General features: G+C 42.8%; 2 protein-coding genes across 7 annotated transcripts in view; one reads left to right on the top strand and one right to left on the bottom strand.

Moving 5' to 3' along the window:
* The first annotated feature begins 202 nt into the window (after window positions 1-202).
* On the top strand, window positions 203-25,686 carry LOC114694543 (AKT interacting protein). Of its 4 annotated transcripts, none has more exons than XM_028871520.1 (10): window positions 437-564; window positions 3,962-4,069; window positions 5,348-5,553; window positions 8,083-8,147; window positions 8,231-8,331; window positions 8,701-8,789; window positions 8,866-8,964; window positions 9,057-9,164; window positions 10,069-10,129; window positions 10,293-11,423. In XM_028871520.1, exons 2-10 carry the CDS (start codon window positions 4,028-4,030, stop codon window positions 10,398-10,400), a joined length of 879 nt encoding a protein of 292 aa, XP_028727353.1. In that variant the 5' UTR covers window positions 437-564; window positions 3,962-4,027; the 3' UTR covers window positions 10,401-11,423. The 4 variants fall into 4 exon arrangements, with proteins under 4 accessions (XP_028727351.1, XP_028727350.1, XP_028727353.1 ...); XM_028871519.1 differs by having other exon boundaries at window positions 3,958-4,069; XM_028871518.2 differs by lacking the exons at window positions 3,962-4,069; window positions 10,293-11,423 and adding an exon at window positions 21,626-25,686 and having other exon boundaries at window positions 203-564.
* Rbl2 (RB transcriptional corepressor like 2) overlaps window positions 11,099-26,174 on the bottom strand; it is a 52,622-nt gene continuing 37,546 nt past the window's right edge. For all 3 annotated transcript variants that reach the window (XM_028871514.2, XM_037206081.1, XM_028871515.2), the window contains 5 exons: window positions 21,667-21,738; window positions 20,337-20,442; window positions 19,180-19,382; window positions 18,440-18,604; window positions 11,099-12,732 (listed from right to left, as the gene is read on the bottom strand). In XM_028871514.2, the coding sequence (XP_028727347.1) occupies window positions 12,562-12,732; window positions 18,440-18,604; window positions 19,180-19,382; window positions 20,337-20,442; window positions 21,667-21,738 (717 nt within the window). In that variant the 3' untranslated portion in view covers window positions 11,099-12,561. The remainder of the gene's footprint in view (window positions 12,733-18,439; window positions 18,605-19,179; window positions 19,383-20,336; window positions 20,443-21,666; window positions 21,739-26,174) is intronic.

Below are 26,174 nucleotides of genomic sequence, written 5' to 3'. Positions count from 1 at the left end.
CACTGGCTCAGATTCCCCGACGTGGAGGCCCAGCCCCTTCCAGGGTACCAGGCAGCGCCCCGCAGAGCCAGGAGCTAGCTGCAATCACTGCCAGGGAATGGCGCCAGTGGCTGCCGCATAAACCTCTGGGCGGGTCTCCATGGTGACTGGCACACGCCGTGTCCAATGGTGGCCGGGTGCCTGTTTGTTTCCCACCTCCACTCCCCCACCTCCCCAGGGATGGAAGCTTCTTTGATTGACAGCTTGCCTTGAGCGCTGTTACGTAAGGGGAGGGACGAGCGCGGCCCCACCCGAGCGGCGCTGATTTGATTGGCAGGACGGAGCACCGACCCCCCGCGCCTTCCGGAAGCACGTCCTTGATGGACAGCGAGAGAGCCACTCGGCATGGGTGTCCGAGCGGAAGGTCCCAGGCTGGGGGCGTGTCCAGGGCGTGTCCCGCCGAGGGCAGGGCGGGGCGGGGCGCTGCGGGAGAGGAGCGGCAGGGGCCGGCCTGCGCTGCGGCCGGAGATGCTGTCGGGTCGCGGTGGCGCTCGGCCGCCGGAGCTCCGCAACGAGGGCGTCCAGGTGAGAGTCCTGCCTCTTGGCTGGTGGCTGCTGAGCCGTCCAGGCTGCGGGCCGATGTTCGCGGCCCGGCGTTCGGTTCCCTGGGAGCGCTAGGGACTCGGGCGACGGCGGCCGCGCGGGGACACGGGGGCGGGGCCGCACCTGTGCGCTCCAGGCACCTGCTGCGCGGCCTCGGCAGACGGCCGTGGAAGAAAAGGGAGGCGAGCTCGGTGGCTGTCCCGTCGGGCCTCCCGGCCCGCTCTGTGTCCCGTCGCCCCGCCGAGGGGCTGCCGCGAAGCCCCAGGCCCTTGGCCTCGGCTGCAGACTCGCGGGCCCGGCCGGCCTCCAGCCAGCTGAGAGGCTAGGGCCGGGCACCAGCCTTGCATCACCTCGGGACAGGTTTGTCCAGATTCTCTGCGTGCTCCGGGACGGGTTTGTGCCCCAGGCGAAGGTGCCCGGCCCAGCTAGCTGCCCGGCCGGACTGTCCGAGGCCGGGGCTGTTTACTTTTCCTTGGTTCCGCCTGGTGGTCTCTTAACGTTCGATTTCGTAAACCCTGTTTTGCGGTGATACATTAGTTAGTGCCCATGTAAGCTCTGTGTCACAGAGGAGGAACGACGGTAGCCAGGTCTCCTTTGCCCTCTGCGGTATACCTTCGTCGCACAGGTGAAGATGCCAACTTCGCTCAGCTGTACGCTGTGAAGCCACGCAAATAATTTTTTATTCTTAGAGCCAAAAGAGCAGAAAGTCTGATGGTGTTTTCTGAGAACAAGGATGGAGCTTGTTTTCCGTACATCTGTCGTTACTATTGGACGATGTCATGCTATGACTACGGTAGATTGCTCATCTAGCGAGCGGTGTAGTTTCTGAAAAGTTGACTACAGTTCCCTGTGCTTATGTTGCTACTGGAACCATTTAGTTAAAAATATCGCTGCAATGGATGGCACAATGGTACCCCTTGGAGGAACAGAGGACAATGTACCGAAGTTTTAAAGGCAAAAGATACAGACTTGAAAGGTACCTGCTGCCTGTATATTTACAAGTAGGAAATGCCAAGTCGTAAAGGACCCTGCCAAAACAGGTGTACCTAAACAGTGGAGTGCTGGTCCTGAAAATCCAATGTGGTTTTCATTTGAGCCAAACAGGAACATACCCCCTCCCCCAATTTTGATATACTGTTGTGTCAGCCACCTTTAAAAGCAGGTTTGCAAAGTCTATTAACTAGCTGCAAGTCAGCAGGTTAGTGGGGGAAATGGGATCCCTGTCCTCTGATTTAATTATTGGGTGACATTGTCTCCTGGAAAGCACAACAGCAGTTACAGGCACTGGCTGGGATGTAGAGCTAGTACCCACCCATGGGTGCCGTAGGCACACCGGAGAAAATAAATCACTGCTGATTAGAGAGATTAGGTACAGCATTGCCTCCTAGGAATTTGAGGAAATGTTGCTAAGTTTTGACCCTTTTCACTGATAAACATAATTCAGATAAGGAGCCATACTTTAAAACACAGCAGAGTCTCAGGGAGACAGTTTACACCTGGGCTGGCTACGTCTTCCTGTGAGTCTTTGTATGTTTAGTACGTGACCCACTGACCCTGTGATCTTTGAAACCTGCCTTCTTATCCACTACCTGACGCTTCAAGCATCAGGTTTGCGAAATGTCTCACTTGAACCCTCCCTGAATTTATACATTCACAATTTCTCAAGTGCCTAATCCTATAGAATTCCATATTTTTAGTACTTTAAACAAGCCTCCTCTTGCTGTGAACCTTTGCCTGTAACCTGTACTCCTAGCACTTTAAGGCAGAGGCAGGGCGATTGGGAGTTTGAGGCCAGTCTGAGCTGTATAGTGAATTCCTGACCAACCTGGACCACATAATGAGCCCGTTTCTTTTTGTTTTTGTTTTGTTGTTGTTGTTAAAGGCACTTTCTTGGGGTAATAGGGACAGGATTCAACCCCCTTTCCTGATGTAGGTATATTTGGTCTCCCATGTTTCTTCTTACCTCGTTGGCTATTAGTTTTGTACTGGACACAACTCATTCAGGAGGTTCTAGTCACCACCTTGACCCTGGGGACAGTGACACGCTTTCGTGTAGGTGGTCAGTGCATCCTGAATACAGCCTTCCCATCAGTCAGGTGCCTGGATACAGTGCTAGCTCCTGAATACAGCCTTCCCATCAGTCAGGACCCTGGATACAGTGCTAGCTCCTGAATACAGCCTTCCCATCAGTCAGGTGCCTGGATACAGTGCTAGCTCTTGAATATAGCCTTCCCATCAGTCAGGAGCCTGGATACAGTGCATCCTGAATACAGCCTTCCCATCAGTCAGGAGCCTGGATACAATGCTAGCTCCTGAATACAGCCTTCCCATCAGTCAGGACCCTGGATACAGTGCTAGCTCCTGAATACAGCCTTCCCATCAGTCAGGAGCCTGGATACAGTGCCAGCTCCTGAATACAGCCTTCCCATCAGTCAGGTGCCTGGATACAGTGCATCCTGAATACAGCCTTCCCATCAGTCAGGAGCCTGGATACAGTGCATCCTGAATACAGACTTCCCATCAGTCAGGAGCCTGGATACAGTGCATCCTGAATACAGCCTTCCCATCAGTCAGGTGCCTGGATACAGTGCTAGCTCTTGAATACAGCCTTCCCATCAGTCAGGAGCCTGGATACAATGCTAGCTCCTGAATACAGCCTTCCCATCAGTCAGGAGCCTGGATACAGTGCATCCTGAATACAGACTTCCCATCGTCAGGTGCCTGGATACAGTGCATCCTGAATACAGCCTTCCCATCAGCCAGGTGCCTGGATACAGTGCATCCTGAATACAGCCTTCCCATCAGTCAGGAGCCTGGATACAGTGCATCCTGAATACAGACTTCCCATCGGTCAGGTGCCTGGATACAGTGCATCCTGAATACAGCCTTCCCATCCATCAGTTAGGTGCCTGGATACAGTGCATCCTGAATACAGCCTTCCCATCCATCGGTCAGGTGCCTGGATACAGTGCTAGCAGTGATGGCTGTGTGCTAAAGCAAAGCTGAATCTTGTTCTTGACTATTCTAAATGCTGGTCAGGAACCTGGTACACAGGGGATGTTTTCGTTTGCATCAGCGGGTACCACTGTGTAATCCAACCTGGCCTCAAACTCTGGATCCTCCTGCCTCAGCCTCCCAAGTACTGGGCTTGGCATACTTGGCTATGGTGCCCACTTTTATAATAGCTGTATGGTAGTGTGAGAGGACCTGGAGCCTGTGGTGGAAAGGTGTGGAGAGGGTTGTTATTCATCGAGTTCTCAGATGCCATTCCCAGGCCTCTCCAGCTGTGGACTGTTGGCATGATGTGTGTCCAGGGTGCTAGGCTCTGTCTTAACTGTTGGTGTTGGTGTGTTGTATTCTTTCCATTTGTTCAAGGCAGCGTGAATGCTAAGGACAGAAGAGTTGGATGCCCCAGCGCTGAAGTTCTTTGTTTGGAGTACACGTTATGAACCCTTTGTGGAGCATGTCTGCAGGCTCTGTGCGCAAAGTAGGTACAGTCAATAAAAGCAATCTGATAGAAAGGAAGGCTAACAGTCTCTATCAAGGTCGCCTGTAACCTTTAGCAAAAGTTACCAGGTTTTATTTCTGAGAAATTACTTTGTCCATTAAAATCAGTTTCTCAGGCTGAGTTCACATCAGCAGCAGTTCTGATGAATCACTATGCTAAGATTAGTTCATTTAACTTGTATACTTGATGAAATTTGTGACATATTCTAATGTTTTTCTGTTGAAGTTTCAGGATTTGGTTTTTAGAGAAGCTTCAGTCAAGTCACCTAAGAGTTGGGCATTAAATAAGTGACCTAAATAAAAGGTCTTTATTTTTCAGAGAAGTCTTACTGTATAGCCCAGAATAGCCTGGTATTCTGTAGCCTAGGTGGCCTCAAAACAGCAGTCTTCTTGCCTTAGCCTACTGAGTGCTGGGATTATAAGTGTGAGCTATCATGCACAGTTTTATTATATATTATATATATCATAATTATATAAATTATATATATATGGTCTGGCTCAGTGGATAAAGGCACTTGTTGCCAAATCTGAGTTTGTTCTCTGACCTATATATGTGTGCCATGGCACACATGCATCCCAAATAAATAATGTAATAAAAAAAAATCTTTAAAAAAATATTTTCCTCTTATGAAAGATTAAAATATACAAGCAGTAATTTAAAAGCTCAATTCCACCTATAGATCAACATCATTATCACCATTTTTCCTATGCACATAGGAGTTTTTGTACAACAAATTAAATAGCTTCTGTTGTATTGGAGGTTAGGAAGGAGCAGTGAGATGCTAGTGTTCTGGTCATTCTGAGTTCACTGACTGAGGATAGCAGTGTGTGCTAGTGATGCAAGTGTGGACACGGCAGGATCATGAGACCTAAGCAAGTGAGATGACAGCTTCGTTTCCTTGTTCCTCGCCTGTGCTCACATCAGGGAGCACCTCATTTCAGTCACCTACACTGCTTACTTTGAACTCCGTTTCTACAGTGTCTGCATGTACATGAGGCCTCTCTACTCTTGTTAATGGCTTTCCTGCTTCAGTTGCTTGGGAAAGCCTTGACTACATCGTTCTAATGGGATTCTTCCTGCTTTAGTCATGCTTCAGTCTCATCTGCTCCTTCTCTGACCTGTCTTCTCAAGGGATTTGAAGGCATCTTGATCATGGTGTGAGAATTCCTATGTAAAGAGTAACGCTAGCTAGGAGGGAGTCTCAGTGTGCTGCTTTCAGAGTTGCCATAAATGCTCTCACAATTTCATTCCGAACAGCGAGCTGAAGGCGAAGAGAAGACATTAGCAGGGGATGTGAAAACCAGTCCTCCACGAACTGCACCCAAAAAGCAGCTGCCATCTATTCCCAAAAATGCTCTGCCCATAACGAAGCCTACATCTCCGGCCCCAGCAGCACAGTCAACAAATGGCACCCATGCTTCTTATGGACCCTTCTACCTGGAATATTCGCTTCTTGCAGAATTGTGAGTCCTTCATGGATGATTGGTCAGTTATGAATGGTTCCCTAAAAGTTAAGAACGAAATCATGTCTCCTGATAGACTTGTGAATTAATCAGAGTTGTCTCTAGCTTGCCACTTTGGAGAATAGGAAGGAAGGCAGGATTTTTGAGAACATACAGTGGATTAGGAACTTGGTAGATTAATTTCAGTCTTCCTTTCTGAGGCATCTCACTGGAAGAGTGTATCAAGTGGGCAGAAGCTGGGTGGCATTCTCTTGAGTCACACACATTGGGAAGTTTAGGCTCCATTTGGCCCTCGTGTTTTAGGAAGCATTCTGACGGGACTAAATGCAGCAGGAAAGGGTCAGGAAGTCACAGTCAGTAGATGGAGGAACTACAGACATTGACTTGGAAGAAGAAACTCAAAAGAGTGCTTACAACTTTAAATTACATTTTGTTTATTATGTATGTGTTGGGGTTAGAGATCAGAGGACATCTTGTAGTCATTTCTCTTCTTATACCACGTGGGTCCCAGGGAATGAACTCAGATCATCATGCTTGGTGGCGGATGCCTTTACCGACTGAGCCATCTTGCCAGCCCTCAGGAAAGTAATCAGAACGTTGTTTGGTATGTTGGAAGGTCTGTTATTAGAAGACTTACTTGGTACAGCTCTCAAAGATCCATATGAGGAGAGGAAGGGTAGGCTGCACAACTTGTCACAAGCCACCCTCGCACTGAAGGTGTGCCTGTCTGAGGAGAGCAGGGCTGAGCACTGTGCCATGCCACTAGTGACGGACGACACATGCGGCACATAGAGGAGGAGTCCAGGTACCGTAGAGTGTGGATCGTTTGTTAGAGGGACACAGTCTGGAGAACTCTTCACTTCCATAACCTTGAAGTTTCTCTATAGTTCAGTTCTTTTCAAGGCATCCTGACCACTCCTCCCAGGGTACCGATGCTGTAATGGTCAGAGGGAATGAGGCCCAGTGTAGTGAAGCCATGGTCTGTCTCTTCAGCTCTATAATGGATGCCTTGTGTTTTGTGGCTGAGCAGTGAGGTGGACAGGCTCCTCCTATGGTGACTGAAAGTTGCTGTGTGTTAACACAGAACTGCCTTCTCTGACCAACGACTCTGTGGGTAGCACTGTCTGCTAGCCATGTATCTGTAGACCTGCTAAGTCTCGGGGACTTGAAAAGGTAATGGACCTACCTGGTACGGTTGCAGTAAGATCTGTCGTGCATTCAAGGTCAGTCTGGAGTACATAAGTAATTTAGGAAATGTTTGTAAGTAAATGTGAGGTAGTTAGGGAGTAAACAAGGCCCCACGGGCTAGAGAGATGGCTTAGCACCTAAGAGCATTTGACACTTTTGCAGATAACACTTCAGTTCCCAGCACCCACATGGTAGTTCACAACCATTTGTTTCTACAGTTCCAGAGGATCTGATGCCCCTTTCTGGCCTTTGTGGGGACCAGGGACTCGCACGGTGCATTTACATACATGGCAGGCAAAATGCTCACACATGTAAAAATCAATCTTTAAATAAGCCCCATAAACTATTTCTCTGTCCATTTCAGGGTTTGCAGGTGACTGTGTTTAGAGTACTTTGGTCAACACTGTTCTTTTCAGTGTCAAATCATAGCTCATAGCTGCAGCTTCAGGGAATCAAGCAAAATGGCTCCAAGTGTGTAACTGGGTCCCAGAAAAAAAAAAAAAAAAAAAAAAAAAAAAAAAAACCACAAAACAGTAGCATCTTTCTGCCACGATCTTGTGTCTTGCTTTGTGTCAGCATGCACCTTCCCTAGCAAGGCCCAAAGAGTCTGAGTTGAGGGTGTTTGGGAGCTTAGAATGATGTCTGCTTCCACAAGCAACACTAGACACCCAAAAGCTTGCCCTCTCACTGACCCAGTGAGGCAGACTCAAAAGGACTGACTGCCAAGTGATGGCAACTCTGGACTCTCATTTAGTACCTGTGATTGCAACTGAAAACAGTTTGCTCTTCACTTAGTAGTACAAATGTCGGATGCTGAAGCCCAAAAGGAAAACACCACATTTTTTAATAGTGAAAAATAATTTCTGAATGTGTGAACTCTTAATTTATAATGATAAAAGCAATAATTTTACAAATACCTACATTTACCTAAATTTTCTTGTGGGGTTTTGTTTGTTTGAGACAAGGTCTCACTATGTAGAAACTTGACTCATAAAGATCCACCACTCTCTACCCCCAAGTGCTGGGACTAAATGTGGGGGCTTACCACATCAGCTCATTTACCTCAATTTAATGTTCAAAATTGTCTGTTTCTGAGAGTAAAACTCAATTCCCTGTTTGGCTTTCTGAGTCTGAGACCCTGTGTTGACTCGAGTTTCTCTGGGCTGGTTTGGAAGTAAGCGGGTGGGTGGTGATCTAGGAGACTCGGGCGTAAGACTGGAATGACTCTGCTTATATAGTTTGAGCGCCAGCTGCTACTTGTCTCAGACAATGTGGGATGCTTTGACTTTTGTGTGTCACTGGCGTCTGTACAGTCTAATTAGTCCCTGGCTCTCGTTTTAGTACATTGGTAGTGAAGCAGAAGCTCCCAGGCGTCTATGTCCAGCCATCGTATCGCTCCGCATTGGGTAAGATGTGGATTCAATCTTCAGTTTGGGTGTGGGGTCTTCTGACACTGATGAGACTTGAGCGTGTGTGTTTTCTCCTGCAGTGTGGTTTGGAGTAATATTCATACGACACGGGCTGTATCAGGATGGCGTATTCAAGTTTACGGTGTATATTCCTGATAACTATCCAGATGGCGACTGTCCAGTAAGTGGAACTGCAGTTGAGGCCGTGCAGAGCTTCAGTCACTTTGGGGAAATCAAGGCTTACACACTTCTTGATTCTCCTCCTGACCTTACATGTTAGGATGAATCAGTTTGCTCAGGGGTCTGTCTCCCACAGCCAACAGGGGTGGTGCTTTGTTCCCTGGGGTCATGCTGCCCTGCCTGCAGCTCCATCCTTTCTCCGCTGGGGGCTGTGGGTGAGGTTGGGGGCTGTGCTGCACCATTCACTGCGTGCCTGGTGATGCCATGCTGCAGGAGGAGAGCAGTATCTCCCCCGTTGCCAAACTGTTGCTGGGCCTGATCTGACTAGGGGCACGACATCCCTCGCACTGAAGTGTCTCTCTCCACACAGCGCCTGCTGTTCGATATCCCCGTCTTTCACCCGCTGGTTGACTCCACCTCAGGTGAACTGGATGTGAAGAGGGCATTTGCAAAGTGGAGGTTAGTGTATCCAAGTCTCGTGGAGTAGCACAGCCATCAGGAACAGGGAAAGTAACCGCGCCTGGTTTCCTTGCAGGCGGAACCATAATCATATATGGCAGGTCTTAATGTACGCAAGGAGAGTCTTCTACAAGATCGACACGACAAGCCCTCTAAACCCAGAGGCTGCAGTACTGTATGTGGTTTGTACTTTGTTACTTAGGATAAATAAGCTTATTGTTTACTGGTATTTAAGATAAATTGGTAAATTTTTTAAACTTTTCACAGGTATGAAAAAGACATTCAGCTTTTTAAAAGTAAAGTGGTTGACAGTGTTAACATATGTACTGCTCGTTTATTTGACCAGCCGAAAATAGAAGACCCCTATGCAATCAGGTAAGTGGTATGTCACCTGGTCCTTTACACGTCCGCTTTAGAGGAACATACGTAATGTTAGCCTGGAGCTTTTCACTTTCTGTCACCTCAACTCCTAATGCCACTTGGGCTCTTGGCCTTACAGCAAAGGCTTTGTGTGTCAGACCCGGGTCTTTAGTGACTCTGTCAGGTGCTCATTCATTTTTCCGTATGAGGACTTTTCAGAAGGCAGTGGGAGCTGCTCTCTACACCCTTCTTCCTGGCCTAACATGCGTGCACCCCAGGCCACCGACTTCAGACTGTTACATAGTGCTCATCTCTCTCTGCTTTGTTAGTTTAAGGAAACACAACTCACCTCTAACATATTCAGAAACAGACGTCTCAAGGCGCCTAGTAGTTTGGAGTACTGAACCAGATCCAGCCTGACTCCTCAGCATTTAGATTTGGTGGAGAGAACATGTTAGACTAGAGTGGAGGGTCCTAAGTCGTATGGACGTGGGTGTGCTGGGAAGCACGCTGCAGTGCCTTTATGGGCTCAGCTGATGGACTGCTTGGATGACTCTGCTTTGTTTTCTTCATCTTTAACATTTCAGGGTGCTATGAGGTTTGCAGGGCTAAGTGTTTATAAGAGGTAATTATGATAGGAAAAACTTTAAAGATTGTTCTTTAGCCAGGGTGGAGAGGGTGAGTGGTGGGGTGGTGCACACCTTAAATCCCAGCAGTCGGGAGGAAGAGGCAGGTGGATCCGAGTTTGAGGACAGCCTGGGCTACAGAGTGAGTTCCAGGACAGACAGGGCTACACAGAGAAACCTTAAAAAAAATTCTTCCTTCTTAAGTTTTATTAGAATTGTCTTTATTGTTGAAAAATCAGTGCTGTACATGTTTTAAAGCTGTGAACTCTTTTTAATATTTTCTGCCCTTCAAGTTTTTCTCCATGGAACCCTTCTGTCCATGATGAGGCCAGAGAGAAGATGCTGACTCAGAAAGTAAGTACATACCCGTTTTTGAAATGGCTATCCCGGTTTCTCAACGGTCTGCCTTTGAGGCCACTGGTTACATATAGCTTATCTTGGGGAAACTAGTCAGTATGATTCTGAACTTGCTCATCAGTCCTTTTTTTTTTAAATGTCTGTTTTTGATTGTGCCTAGAAGCCTGACGAACAGCACAATAAAAGTGTTCATGTTGCTGGCCTGTCATGGGTAAAGCCTGGCTCAGTACAACCTTTCAGTAAAGAAGAGAAAACAGTAGCAACCTAAGAGATGGTGGACCCGGTGCACCATGCACTTTCCTGCTGGACTCTGGCCTAGTTAAAGCTGACTAATGGCAAAGGACTGCCTGAAGAGTAAACGGCGTGAACAGTGACTGCCTCAGTGTTGTGTGTGCGTAGGCTCTAACAGCAGGTTGTGGAGACCTCTCGTTAAGTAATGCCTTACTTCTGTCAGAAGTGTCAGGGTGGGTCTAGTTCAGTACTGCAAATGACTGGGGACCTTGAGGCTTAAGTATTTTTCTGAACATGTTAGAGGTAAGTTGTGTGCACTTTCCCAGAGAGAAAGGAGCACTGTGTAGTAGTGGAAGTTGGTGGTTTCAGCTGTCCTGTACATATGTTAGGCCATGAAGGAGGTGTAGAGAAGACATTTCCAGAGGGCAGCGCTGTCAAGGAGAAGACTGGCTTCCCAGCCTCAGCCTGCTGACTTGCTGTACACGTCTATCTCAGAAGCATTAGGAAAGTAGGCAGAACCAGGATGCTTGTTCATTTTGTTTTTGTTTTTTTAAAGCAAATTACTGTATTTTTATGGCAGGAAGAAGAGAAAAGTGTTCCAACGGTTTCTAATGAAGTCAGGTATTTAAATGGTGAATGACCGATGTGTTAGTAGAGATGAAATAAACCAATAAATGATTGATTGTCATTTATGCAGGAAACACATGCTCTTTTTCAATATAACTAGACAGAGACTAACTTATAAGTGCTTTATTGAAAAATACACATATTTTCATATAAAATTACAGTAGCGATACCAAGGGGTTTTGTAAGTACTTTGCACAGCACTACTCTAGTGGACAGTGCAAGGTCTATTTAGAGCAGTATGAAGTTACCTGGTAACTTTGCTTATAACGATCCAATTTACAATTGAATTTTCTCCTTAGGATTATTAATCCAACTTAAAAACGACTGGAACAATAATGAATAATAAAGATATATGTAGGTAATCAATAGCTGTTAAATAATTTTCTAATTTGTATAAATGGTACTATGTACTAATAAAACCTAAATTTTCCAACCTATTTTAACTTCCAGGAATATCCTTAAAGATAACTCTCCTTTGGATGACTACCTCCAAAAGGAAGTGGTCATAATTTTTCAGATTCTCAATTCAACTTGATTCAAAAATCTTTACTTAGTCAGATGATCCCTATGTTTATGCCACTACCACAAATTGGAGCATTTTATACAGGGCCAGAACGTGTGGCCACATCAAGTCCTTTAAGAAAACATTGGCTTTTTAGCCTAGAAGTCTTGTATCTACTAAAGTCCACACTATAGAAAGTGCCATCATAAATATACAGCAAACTCTGGGTTCCAGCGCCATGCATTTTACAGCCCTAAAGTGCCACCAGTTACACAGGTTCATTCAGACATTGCACAACTTTTGCACTGTACCATATCTACTGGGGAAGGGATAGTGCGCAAAGGGAACAGGAGCCTTAGGCAAGTGCCTGGAGACTTCCAGGTCTGGGCCATCCCCTCTGTTCTGTTTCATGAATGTAAATGTCTCGGGTGTTTTCATCCTAAAACATATGGTTGGACCTAACCATATGCAAGTGGGAATGAAAGAGACAGGGTTTCTCTGTGAAACAGCCCTGGCTGTCCTGGAACTCACTCTGTAGACCAGGCTGGCCTCGAACTCACAGAAATCTGCCTGCCTCTGCCTCCCGAGTGCTGGGGTTAAAGGCGTGCGCCACCACCCAGCTAGGAATGAATTTAAATACAGTTCCTCTGCTGGGGTATACCTACACAGGCCTTTTACTAAAGATTTGTTTTCTGTGGTACTTGTAAAAGCTTACAAGAGTTAAAAATCCAGATTTGGATTCTGGGCAGTGTTGAAGGTAGGCATTAAATACTAGGGGAGAAGCAATTAGGGTGAATAAAACTATCCCACAGTAGTCTAATTTCTCATCAGAATGTCCTTACTTTTTTTTGCTTTTGAGTCAGGGTTACATATAGCCCAAGTTGGCCTCAAACTCCTGGTCCTCTTGGGTGCTAAAATAACAGGTATATACTGCTACACCCAGTCAGAGAGCTTCCCTTTTCTACCAGGCTCTAATAAGTGCTGGATTAAGGAGCAAGGTTCCATAATCCTGCATGCATTAACTGCTAAGCAGTTCCTGTGAAGACAGTTTCCATAATGGAGACTAACCTCAGTGTGCCCCTCGGTCATTAGCTACATCTTGGAGACGACGTAACAGAGCAGAATGGTTTTCTGGGCAGATTCTCTTTGCCGGTGACTCACTGCCATCATCTAGGAGAATCCCTCTCTTTTTAGTTGGAGTCTCTCCTGTCCGTATCATACTGTTGATTTCTCTCAGTTTCTGTGGGGAGGAAGAAATAGATACAAAAACTTTAAAATGCTAAAAGCACATTGCTCAGTATTAAGTTAAAGAGTCTCAAGTGAATTCAGCAGTTTAAGCATTTGAACACCTTTGCAGAAAGAAAACCTAAGCAGATCCCGCCAGGACATTGATGAATCCAGGTCCAGCAGAGCATTTCTATTTTTAACCAACTTCCTCGGTGATTGTGATAGCTACATTACACATGCTCAACAACTTGTGATTGATAGTTCTAGAGTATCATAGTTATGCCATGTTTAGTCACACATCCACTTTGAGATTTGTGTGTGTGCATGTGCACGGATACGTGGAGATCAGAGGACAACTGTAGAGTTTTTTCCTTCTACCTTTATGTGGGGCTCCAACCACAGGCATCTCGACAGCCTCACATACACTCTAAAAGAACAGCATGACTTGAAAGTTCACAGTGGCTCACTCCTGTGATCTCACCATGTGGAAGGCAGAAGCAAGAGGACTGCTGTAGGTTCAGAGTCAACCTAGCCTACACATTGAGGACAAGGTCAGCTGGAGTTATACAGGAAGACCTTGTCTCAAACTCCACCCACCTCTTTTCTTGTTTTGAGACAGGTACCACTACAGGCCAGGCCATCTTGTTATATACTTTGTAGCCTAAGCTGGCCTCAAATTCACATCATCCCTCCTGCATCAGCCTCATGCATGCTAGAATTAAAAGTGTGAGCCACTATGCCAAGTTTCTTTTTCATTTGGAGACTAGCTTTGAACTCTCAGGACTTGACCTTGTGATTTCTCTGCCTCCGTGTCCCCAGTAGCTGGGATAATACGCCTGAGCCACTTGTTTTCTAGCAGTCCTTCTCAACCACAGTGTCACTAGAACATATCCTTAGTTCCTGAAGGCATTCCTTACAGGTAATGCATCAGCAGCCTCTGGGGGCACAGGTTCTTCTATGAACTGTAGATAGTTATTAAAATTATTTCTCATGTTCAGTGGCTTCAGTGAGCAGTCCAGTGAAGAAAGGCATTGCCAGAATATGCCATCAACATTGTTTCTCAGGCCTCAAAGTCTGCTCAGAAACTATTTTCTTCTGCTAACTGTTGGCTAGAATTCTGTTTATGTTTCTAATTTAAAAGGGATATTGAGAATGTTAGTATACACATGGTTTAAGGAATTTCAGAGTAGTGAATGAATAGTGAATCCTCACACCACCCTGCTTGGACAATTCGGGTCACTTCTCATTCCTCAGATTGTAAATGCATATCCTAGGGCTAAGGCTGTAGCTCAATTGATAGCATGCTTTACCCTAGCATGAAAAAAAGACCTGTGTTCAATTCCCAATGCTGCGTAAATGGCATGGCAATACCAGCACTCCCAAGATGGAGGCAGAAGGATCAGAAGTTCAAGGCCATTCTCAACTACACAGCAAAGTTGAGGCCAGCCTGGGCTACATGATACCTAAAGTCAAAAGAATAGTATATCCTAGACATAATCCACTTACCTTTTGTTTGTTTTTCCCCTGTTTGTGGTTCTGGGGATTAAACCCAGGGCCTAATGCATTCCAGATAAACATCCTACCACTGAACTATACTCTAGCCCATCATTTTAATTCTTTACTCTGAAATAAACTGAAATTTTAAACTAAATCAGTGTTTTTGTCAGCATATGTATTTCCAAAACTTTAAGTATCGTAAACAAAGCTTCCTTTGATCCTTTCTCTTCACCCTTTGCCTTCCTAAAAGAAGTCTAGTCTGCATTTGCTGTCTCTGTGGGTCTCCAATGTACCTCAGTATTCCTTACATTGCTCACTGACTACATCACTTGATTAAATGGTACATAAATTATAAAGTTACTCTTCATTGTACAGTTAAATACCTTAATACAGAGCACATTTATAAAGTATAGTTTTGTAAGTAATTCTATTATGTACATACAGTACGTGGTCTTGGGTACATAATTCATTACATGATATTTTTTCACAGTTCAAACATTAAAATTTTAACATTTTTTTGGTGGGGAAGGGGTACCAAGTTGTACATGTGGGATCAGAGGGAAACTTTCATACTTTAGTGGTTTTTCTATAAATGATGCATAATGGCTTCTTTATCTTGCCGTATTACAATGACAGAATCTATAGGCAGAGATGAATAGCAGTGAGAATGGACACTGGAAGGGAGGCATTCCGGCTCTCACCATTCCCTAATGGTGTGGTGTGTCAGCAAATTTACACCAAATCACTTCCTCCGAAGTTTTTTTTTTTTTTTTTTTTTTTTGTTTTTTTTTTTTGTTTTTTTCAAGACAGTGTTTCTCTGTGTAGCTTCGCACCTTTCCTGAAACTCATGCTATAGCCCAGGTTGGCCTTGAACTCACAGAGCTCCACCTGGCTCTGCCTCCCGAGTGCTGGGATTGATTAAAGGAGTGCGCGCCACCACCACCCGGCAACAAATCCATGTGGATGCTGGGAATTGAACTCTGGTCCTCTGAAAGAGCAGTCAGTGTTCTTAACTGCTGAGCCCTCTCTCCAGTCCCAAGATGTTTTTTATTGAACTACAAAATGATCTATCTTTACATTTTTTGAAGAGTTTATATAGAACTGGCATTATTTCTTCCTTTAATGTCTTACAGAATTCACCAATACAGCTGCCTGCAGCTACAGGTTTTTTTTTTTTTTTTTTTTTTAAATGTTTTTAAACTAGAAATTTAAGACTGGTATGGTAGCTCTGCTTGTTATCCCTCCACTTAGGAGGCAGAGGCAGGAAGATTGGCAGGAGTTTGAGGTCAGCTTGGACTAGTGGGTGAGATCCTGTTTCAAAAACGAGTGGGCTGGAGGGATGGCTCAGAGTTTATCTTGCAGAGGACCTCGGTTGATTCCCAGCACCCACATGGTGACTCATAACCATCTTTAACTCCAATTCTAGGGGATCTGATGCCCACTTCAGACTTCCCCAGGCACCAGGCACACAAATGGTATACATATACAAATATAGGCAAAATATTCATACACATCTAAAAGCAAACAAATTTAAAATCTAAAATCTAAAAGCAAACAAATCTAATCAATGCCGGGCTCCTAAGGCTGCTGCTTCTTAGTGTAGTTACATCACAGAGTCTGTCCATTTCTTCTGTGCCTCCACATTATAGGCATGAAAGTTCCTCCTTAACCCTCAAGCTACTTTTAGTGTATTGCAGTGTGTCATTTAGAAATGCTGAGTGATATAACATTTACCTGTTAGCACTATTTCAGCTATAACCTACTGTGGTGGTTTGAATGAGAATGGCCCCCATAGGCTCATAGATTTGAAAGCTTGGTCACCAGTGAATGGCTTTATTTGAAAGGATTAGGAGGTGTGACCTTGTTGGAGGAATTGTATCACTGGAGGTGAGCTTTGAGTTTCAAAAGCCTATGTCAAGTCATGCCACGCCCCTCCTCCCCCCCAGCCTATGGCTCATGATGTAGAACTCTTAGATACTTATTTCTCCAGCACCATGTCTGCCTGTGTACTGCCATGCTCTCTTCATGATGAGAATGGACTAACCTGTGAACCCCAAATTAAATGCTTTCCTTTATAAGAATTGCCTTGGTCATGGTGTCCCATCACAGCAATAGAACAGTGACACATACACTTTTAATATTGTAGATTCTCATTAATATAAAATGCTTTCAATTTTTCTTGTGATCTCTTCTTTGACCCACAGAAATCTGATGTTTAGCTTCCAAAACTTTAGAGGTTTTCAGATAGCATTCTTGTTAATAATTTCTGATTCATTGCCATCATGGCCAGAAAAAAAATGTATTATTTGAAACCTTTAATTTACTAAGAATTTGGGGATGTAATTCAGTGGTAGAGCACCTGCCTACCATGGCCAAGTCACTAGGTTGGTCCTCAGCACTGTATTAAGACCTGTCTTTATAGTCTAGAGTGTGGTCTACGTTGGCAAAAATGTTCCACATGCAACTGATGCTGTTGGATTATGTTCCCATCTTTTTTTATATTTATTAATTTTCTTTCCTTATTTATCCTATCAGTTAGGTTGAATTCTCAACTATGAATGTATTTTTCTCTCCTCTCACATCTCCCCTCTCATCTCAAATCTCTCGTAATTGAACATAGAGTTTTGTACATGCTAGGCCAATGCTTTAGCACTGAGCAATATTCCCAACCCAGGAAATGGATCTCTTGGACATATACTCATTGCTTTGAAGTCCAGTTTTCCTGTTACATAGCTACTCTGGTTGTCTTTTTCCTTGGTGTTAGTATGGTGTTTTAAACATTTTCTTTAAAACAGCCTTACTGAGTTATAATTTACATAGCATCTAGTTCACCCATTTGAAGTGTGTGACCCCAGTGATGTCTGCACAGTACAACCGTCTCCACGTTCAACCTTGTTGCTCCCAGAGAAACCTTTCCCACTAGGAGAAATGCTTCCTTTTCTCCTAGGCAATAACTAATCTACTTTCAGCCTCTGCAAATGTGTACCTAAGCAGACTCATATGTAGTCTTATATAACTAATCTCACTCACTGTCATGTTTTTAAGGCTCACCCATACTGAATCATGTACTAGTACTTCCTCTTTGGGGGGGGCACATTTTATTCATCAACTACTAGACATTTGGATTGCCATCTTAGCACTTGCTCTGTAGACTAGGCTGGCCTCAAACTCAGAGATCTGCCAGACTCTGCCTCCTGAGTGCTGGGATTAAAGGTGTGCACCATCACCGCCAGGCAGGATTGCCATCCTTTAAACTGTTTGTCTTTACATTTGAAGCAATTGCATTAAGTGTTTACATCTAACTTCAGGTTGTCTTAGTGGGGTTATTTGTGAAACCTACAAACAGATTGGTAGCAGTTGATCCCAAAAGCAATTGCAGTGGGATGAGCTTTCGATATTGGGACAGTATTTCCTATAAAACTGGACTTGCAATTTTAACCAAATACATTCCCAAGTGGGTTATGGGGGGAAATGAATAAAATAGGTAAAAGGGCTAGGGAGACGGCTCAGTCAGCAGAGCTGTAACAAGCCAAATTCAGTGTGTGACCTCCAGTGTCATCAATGTAGGCACCACACCCTGCCCTGTGTAGTAGCCTGATTCCCCAGCACATCCCAGTCAAGAGGGCACATCTGCATTTGGCTTGCCATAGCTCTTCAGTCCCCAGCTGAGCCTGTCTACATTACTACCAATGAGACAGCCTTTGCCTTAAGAATATCACTTTCTTCCTCTCTGCTTGTTGGATTGCACCTCTATATCTCAGGAAATGTGTAATTCTTCACCGTCAAGCCTCAAGCTTCCCAGCTCTCAGACTGAGGCACATGCTACCACATGTGTCTAACAATGAGCTCTCCATTTTTTCCTCAAACAGAGTCCAAAAGACAGACACTCTATTGCAGAAACAGAACTTGGTAACCAGTTTAGGGGTCCAATGTTTCTATTCTGAACAGAAACAGAAAAATAAAATCTTACAAATAAAACAAAACTCCAAAATAGGAATAGGAAAGGGATCCAGAAAAATGGAGTTAGTTCCCCTACTTTATTTCTAACCCTGATGTCCTCAAAAATCAAGCCAGTTCACCCTGGGTTTTGTCCCTTGTGACTTGCTACCCTCTGTTGCCTGGCAGTTGCTATTGCTCTAGGAAGTACCCACACTTAGCAAAAACTCTATTCCCAGCCTCCTAGTACATTTGAGAGTTAGTGAAAGCCGTTCATGGAGTCTTACCTTTGATGGGCTGTCGCTGAAGTAGTAAAAAATCTTCTCTCCAGGAGAAAGCATTGCTTCGTTTTTATGTGGGGAAATGTAGATAGGATGATTTTGAGATAACTGTACTCGGCGAGGGGAGCCTGTTCTTACAAATGGATAGGGAGAGAGGGGAGGAGTGTCCATCTGTTGAAAATAAAATAAAAATTCTGAGGAGAAAAAAAACTTCTCTAGCCAAGTTGTATTAAAAGTCATCTATTTTATTGAGTGGAAAAGCAAAATAAAGCAGAAGCTTTTCAATGCTGACTAGCAATGGATCAGCAACAATCAAAGAATACTAATAGCTAACACCTGTAGGGGCTTGGTTTCTGCCAGTTCCTCTGTTGAGTATTTTTATACATCATTTAAGCCTTACAACAACCAGATAAACCATTAACTACTATTCTCTTAATATATGAGGTGACAGAAAGCATAGAGTTTAGTAATTTGCAAGGCCATCGCTGTTAAATACTGCACAATCTAAGCCCATGTGGTTGCTGTCTCCTGTTCCACTGGATATAGAGAATTCTACACAGTCTTATTCATACTGCTGAGCATCGGCAGAAATTATGTTGATAAAGGCAAAGTACTTGGGTTGGAGACTTCCTTAGTTTTATTTAATGAAAGCATTATTTGTTTATAGTTTGTGATGGAAAAGGTCAAACGAATGATCCCTCCCCATCAGAAGTAAAGCAGCATCCAATGATCCCTGATGCACTTACGTTTGCCTGCGAGTACTTCATGGCAAATGTTTGGATTTGTTTTATGTAGATGTTGTTGTAGAACTGAATGAGGTCTCCTCTTTCCTCCTCCTCCATGTCACTGTTGGCACCTGTGAGTCGAGTTGGTGTAGGAGGGGCACTGCTGGGCTGTGGAACTGGTAAGGTGCTATTTGACCTCATAACTGGACTGGAGTCTCTACTGGCTGCAGCCAAGAAAACAAAGGATGTTGGTCTGGATTGTTTGAAAAGATACTTCACTAGGAAAAGGGGGAAAGAGCTCTATGTGTGCATTAGTCATCAATGGCAATAAGCAGGCACTCTGGGTTTAGGGGTTTGGTGTGTGTCATTCATGTGTATGCAGGAGCACATATGTGTGGAGGCCACAGGCCAACCTTGGGTACCATACCTTGGGAGCTGTCTACCTTCTGTTTTTTGAGCCAAGGTCTCTCAGTGGGACCTGGGGCTCACCAACTGCACTAGCTGGCTAACCAGCCTCTCAAGAACTAGGATTACAGTGCCTGCTATCATGCTGGTTCTTATGTGGGGGGGCTAGGGACCAAATGGGTCCACATCCTTGTGCAGCACATAATTTACTGACTGGGCTATCTCCTCAGCCCTTGGCTGTATCTTCATCATCATCCAATGAGAGAAGGTCTCACTTTATAGTCCAGGCAGGTCAGGAGCCTACAGTCCTCCTGCCTTAGACTTAGTAGAGATGAGATTACAGGCATGGGCCACCACTCCTGGACCTTGAGCTCTGTTCTTCATATCAAGAAGCAAAGCTCAAAATACTAACAACTTTATTCCCTTATCATAACCACACCACAGGTTGACTGAGTAGTTTATATTAATAAGTTACACAGAGGTTTCTGGAACCTGAGCCATATACTAACAAGTTTAGGTCAACAACTAGGAACAGTATTTCTATATCACAGGTCTAACCAACAGGCAAGCTCTTTCTGGAATTCAGGCTAGAAATTCCTATCTGAAACATGTTCTCTGAGTGCCTCAAAGCACTGGAATAAAGGACAAACGACCACTAAGTTTATTCCAACAAATTATTTGAGAATAAGATACTTCTATACATATTTTTATTTTATAATTATTAGTCTTCTTGGCCTAAATATTAAATGTTCATAAATATCTGTCTTGTTTACCTCTGTCTTTATTTAGTTCTGTTGGAGAATTCTGGTGGCTTCTGCTGTCACTGCTGCCAGAATTTCTTCTTTTCCTTTTTCCTTTGATCAGAACACTTCTGTATACCTTTAAAGAGATAGTGAGAAGAGGACAAAAGCTAGCATTTATTGACTCTATACTAGATGGTAGGACCTTAACATATGATACTTCTCACGAAAATATACTTAGTGATGGCTGTCTTCGGGGAATGTTAGAACTGCAGCCAACTTAGGCGTTGTGCATGTCTGTCATGCCAGCACTCAAAAGGCTAAGGGACAACTGTTGCAAGTTCAAGGCCAATTTGGGCTACTATCTCAAAAAGGATAGAATAACAAAACCTTTGATCTAGCCAGATGTGGGTAATATGTGCATACACACACTACTTGCTAAAAGCAATAAATACTCTGATACTCTAGGATTTGGTGTGTGTACATCCTTTAATATCAACACTTGGGAGGATGAGGCAGGCAAAGCCCTGTGGATTCAAGGCCAGCCTGATCTACACAGTGAGTTCAGGCCAGCCAGGGCTACATAGCCTGTCTCAATAACTAACAAAACTTTGTGATCTGGGTCACAGAAGCTATTCACTAACAGTTGGCACTTCTATTGGAGCCTGTCTCACTTCAAATTCCAAGACACTACAGAGCAGTGCTAATACTGACTATAAATTCAAGTCATTTTAAGAAACAAAGATCTAACCCAAAGATTCTTGGGTAAGTGACAAATCAGCCATGTTCAAGATAAAATGTTTTTTTTTTTTTTAATTTTCAGTCATTGTTTTAGTTTTATTACTGTGCTTTCACTAAACCAGACGAAAGGTGACATAAAAATCTATTAACTTCTAAATTTGTATCTAGTTTATGATTCTCTGAATTAAGAAATATGTCACAGGCTAGAGAGATAGCTCATTGGTTAAGTGAACTGGCTGCTCTTCTAGGGGACCCAGGTTCGATTCTCAAAAAACCCACATGATGGCTGACAAGAGTCTAACTCCAGTTCCAGGGGATGCAATGTCCTCTTCTGGCCTTTAAGAGCACCAAGCACCCATGTGAGATACACATGCAGGCAAAACACCCATATACATAAGAGTAAATATTTCCCATCATTGCCTTTGGAGGAAGAGGACTTTAAATAACTGCATGAAATTGTATGCCAGTGATGTGAAAAATGAAAATAGCCAATCCTCTTAGATTCTTAGTTATAAATCCTGGCAGGGGAGAAAGGCACAAAACTAACTATAGCTAATTTTTTTTTTTTTAATTCATCACAGACTTAAGCTTTACTTTCAGCCCTGAGAGAAAACATGGCTACCTGGCTCCGGGCCTGTGGCTGAGTCCTGTAACAACGCATGATATTCTGGAAGGATTTGTCTTCTTTTGTGACCTGCAAACAGTGAGAATACTTAGAGAGATCCACATCAGGCATGACAGATGCCACTATATTCAGAGACTCTGTAGAGCAAATGAACAGCCATCCATTCATGGAAACCTGAAGTTTAGTGTGGAGCCTGGTATGGAACCACAGCTTGGTATAGAAAAATACAGTAACTAAAATGAAAAGTTGACTAGACGTGGAAGTTGGTAGATCGAACTGGAAAAGAAAAAAAAAAATCAACAAACTTGCCTAAGAAGATAAAAAAAGATACACAGCCCCAGAAAACTGTTGGACATGAGGAAGCACATCAGCTTTCATGGAACAAGAGTGTCAGAAGAAGATAGAGGCAGAGAAGCAAGAAAAGATGTTCAAAGAAATAAAGACTAAGCTAAGCATCATGATAGGCAGGGGCAGGAGGATCCAGAGTTTCAGGCTAGCCTGGGCTACATAGCAAGACACTGGGGTAAAGAAAGAATGATAGCACCCAAGTTTACATGAAAACGTTAATGTATACATTCAGGAAGCTCATCAAACAGCAGACTGAATAAGAGATCCACACCAGGTTTATCAGAGTAAAAATGTGTAAAGCTATAGAAAGCATCGAGAAAACCATTTTTCCTTTACAGGGAAAGTCAAATAAGGTAGGAGCTGACTTCTCATCAGAAACTATATAAGTGGAACAACAGATTCAGAAAGGTCAAAAAGAAAAGCCTCCTGTATAGTGCAGAGCATTCTTTCAGAAGTGAGTAAACACATAGTAAATCCTCATAGAAAGGCCATAGAAACAAGGAATACAAATACACATGAAAAGGGCACTTGTAAAGCATTACCATATTGCAAAGACAGGGTAAATGCATATTCTTAATTAAAAACAGCAATTACATAAAATAAAATGTGTATGATGTGTTGTTGTAGTTGTAACAGAAATATACATTTACCAAAAATGTATAAAGGAGGTGGGTAGGGTATTACACAAGGGACTGCAGATGCCACTTAAACCCACAGGAACCAATAAACAGAACTGTAAATAAGGTTAATATGGCAGTAGCTATAAATACACACATGCCTTTTCCTGGCTCCTTGAAAAGTCATACCATTTAATCAAGGTAATAGTGGATTTGCAGCACTTCCAATGGAATATATATATAAATACATAAACAAGACCTTCACAAAAGTTAAATGGGGAAGAGAACACTAATGCATATATACCTTGCTGACATGAATTTGAAGCTAAGTTCTAAGAAGTTAAAGAGTGTGTGTGTGTGTGTGAGAGAGAGAGACAGAGATAGAATATATATAGCAAAAAGTAGATAATACCTAATTCAAAAGAAAGCAAAAGGAGAAATAAAGGAAGAGACATACAAAAACCAGAATGCATGAATATAAAACACCTAGAAAACAAGTATACAGGTGTGGTGCACACCTTTAATCCCAGCACTCAGGAGGCAGAGGCAGGTGGATCTCTGTGAGTTCGAGGTCAGTCAGGTCTACAGAGCAAGTTTCAGGACAGCCAGGGAGAGCTGTTACATGAAGAACCCTGTTCTGAAACACCAGAAAAGAAAAAGAAAAGGCCAGAAAACACCAGAAAAGGAAAAAAAAAAAAAAAAGGCCAGTAAAATGGACAAATGTAGTAGAGTCAATAACAAGAAAAGCAAATGGATTAAACACAAGTTGTAAGACTGGGAATAAATATCAATCTATAATGTTTTGGGAGACACTTTACTTTAAAAATGCAAACATGTTTGACAGTAAATAACACATGTTCACTATACAGTAGTCAAAAGAGCTGAGTAGCTATAAGCTATTAAACTGTAAAACAGGTTTTAGAAACACAAATATTACTGAAGAGTTAGTTCACTTCATAATTAAGGATCAATCCATCAAGAAGCTGTAAGTAATAAACATAAGTGTATCTACTAATACAGCACCGAATACATGAACCCCATGACAGAAAAAAAAGGTAAAACAGACAACCTAACAATATAAAGATTTCAATACAGAAATTTCAACAATAAAAGATCTAGGTAAAACATCAAAGAGACCACTTTAACAAGTCTATTAAACAACTTGACCCAACAGACATTTAAAAAACACTATTTTCCTGATGGCAATAAAAGAACTGCTTTTGTTAAATGTGGAAGGCTAGAGACACTGCTCAGTTGGTACAGTGCTTGCCTGTCACACACAAGCCTGGGTTCAATCTCCAGCATTGGGTAAAATGGCATGGCTGTGCACTCCTGTACTCTAGCACTTAGGATGGAGGAAGTTCAAGCCCCCTTTGGGCTATATGAGACCCTGTCATCAAGCAAACAGAAACTCTGGATACATTTAAAAGGACTGAAATATGTAAAATGTTCTTCAGACACAGTGAAATGAAACTAGAAATCAACAGAAGTCTGGGAAACTCACAAAACTGGAAGTCACATGGCCCTGCAGATTAGATAGATTTAAAATACAAATTAAATAGAAGTCATATAAAAATCAAATGTAATTTGAGATAAACATACATACCAAGTTAGGAGATGCAGCTAATAAAATGCCCACTTTTGCAGTTAGTGCCCATACTTACAAAGGATACTGAGATACTGTTTTTTAAAGACACTGAAAAAAATATAGCATTAATCAGTTACCTAACCATCATTAGATGCATTAGGAAAAAAACAAAAACAAAAAATCCAAGATCCTCTGAGATGACCCAATGGGTAAAGATGCTAGATTCAGACCTAATGACCTAAAGGAAGAGATAACCACCTCCTGGAAATTGTTCTTTGACCCTGTGCACATGCACACAATCACATACACAACAACAAGTAAGTGCAATTTTAAAAAAGGCCAAAGTTAACTGAAGGAAGAAAATAATGCTAGGGTATGTGTTAATAGAGAAAATAGATGAAACCAAATAGTCTTAGAAATTATCAAAATTTACAACTGTTAGTTAGATGGACCAAGAAAAATAAATTCTACAATCAGAAATGAAAGAGGCCCTTACTCTAGACCTTAAAGGACAAAAAGGATTACACATCATTAACTCAGGAGAGACAGACAATGTCTTTGAAAGATGCACACTGCCAAAACTGACTCTAGAAAAGACAAGTGACCTGAATGGACCTATGAGAAAAATGAGGCTGAATTCATCAATAAATTACCCACAAAGGAAAGACCAGGCTCTAGGGGCTTCTTTGCTAATCTAAGCTTCACAGAGAATAAGATGAAACATTTCTTTTTCTAAAAGACCAGATTTGCCCCAGGAACAAAACCAGACAAAGCCATGCAATAAAATTCCAGACAACAGCCTGTGAAAACATAATTCTTCAACAAACTAACAAACCATACATGAAAGCTAAAATTAGCTCCACAATAAAAAAAGATTTGTAAAGAGAATGCAAATGATCTACCATGAAACCCAACCAATGTAATATACAATATCATTGGAGTATCAAGACCCACAATGAACATTGAAAAAGGTCTTTAATAGCATCCAACACCTTTTAATGAAACAACATTCAATAAGCTAGGAAGATAAGTAACTTCTTCACAGGATGAAAGCAGTCTACCTGAGGATACAGGTGAGGTGGGGGGATATACTTAATACCATATTCCAATAGTGAAAGACTAGTAATTTTCTCCCTAAGACCAGGGACTATATAAAGATTCTGCTTTTAACATTACACTGGATGTCTTAGCCATGGTAATTAGGAAGGAAAAGTAATTTTGGACAAGCAGTAGTACAATTATTAAAACTGCATAATCTGCACATAAAAAAGTCAACACAGAACAGGATTAAAATCCACTTGACTAAGAGGTTCAAGACGGGGTGATTCAGCTCAGTGTAGAGTGCTTATCTAGCATTCTAATGGTCCTAGGTTCAATCCCTGCACACACACACACACACACACACACACACACACACACACACACACAAAGCCAATAAGCTTATCAGAGTTGCTGAATACTAAGTCAAGATCGAGAAACCCAACTGTTCATTTGCTTGCAATGAATATATCAAAATTGAAACAGTTGTATTTACAATACCATCAAAAACATGCAAGAAAATTAACAAGGGCAAGAGTTACACTCTGAAAAGCACAAATCATTGTTAAAAAATTGAAGATCTAAATAAACGTGAAAACATGCCATATTCATGAATGAAGACTGAAATTAAGATGATTAAACTCTCCAAACTGAAGATTTTCATACAGATTTTCAAGTGACTCTTCTATGACAGTGACAAACTAATTCTAAACTCTGATGGAATTCCAAGGGACTCAGAATAGCTAAAAATCATTGAAAGGATTATAAAGTTAGGATTCACATTTCCCAATTTCAAAATTGTCAAATAAGCAAGAGTCATCAAGAGTGTGGAGTACTATGTATGATAGACACAGATCAACACAATAAAATTGACAGTCTTGACATGACCCACATGTCCATAACAACATATTCCA

The sequence above is a fragment of the Peromyscus leucopus genome, chromosome 5, assembly GCF_004664715.2.
Source record: "Peromyscus leucopus breed LL Stock chromosome 5, UCI_PerLeu_2.1, whole genome shotgun sequence".
NCBI classification, from domain to species: Eukaryota; Metazoa; Chordata; class Mammalia; order Rodentia; family Cricetidae; genus Peromyscus; species Peromyscus leucopus.
The sequence above is the reverse complement of the archived record's forward strand: the minus strand, read 5'-3'. Positions and strand labels throughout refer to the sequence as shown.

Bases quoted from the DNA above. Each gene is read 5' to 3' on its own strand.
- LOC114694543 (XM_028871517.2), top strand. From the start codon at position 385: ATGGGTGTCCGAGCGGAAGGTCCCAGGCTGGGGGCGTGTCCAGGGCGT. The intron at 8,148-8,230 runs GTAAGATGTGGA...TTTCTCCTGCAG, and splicing joins ATCGTATCGCTCCGCATTGG to TGTGGTTTGGAGTAATATTC. The intron at 8,965-9,056 runs GTATGTGGTTTG...AACTTTTCACAG, and splicing joins AACCCAGAGGCTGCAGTACT to GTATGAAAAAGACATTCAGC.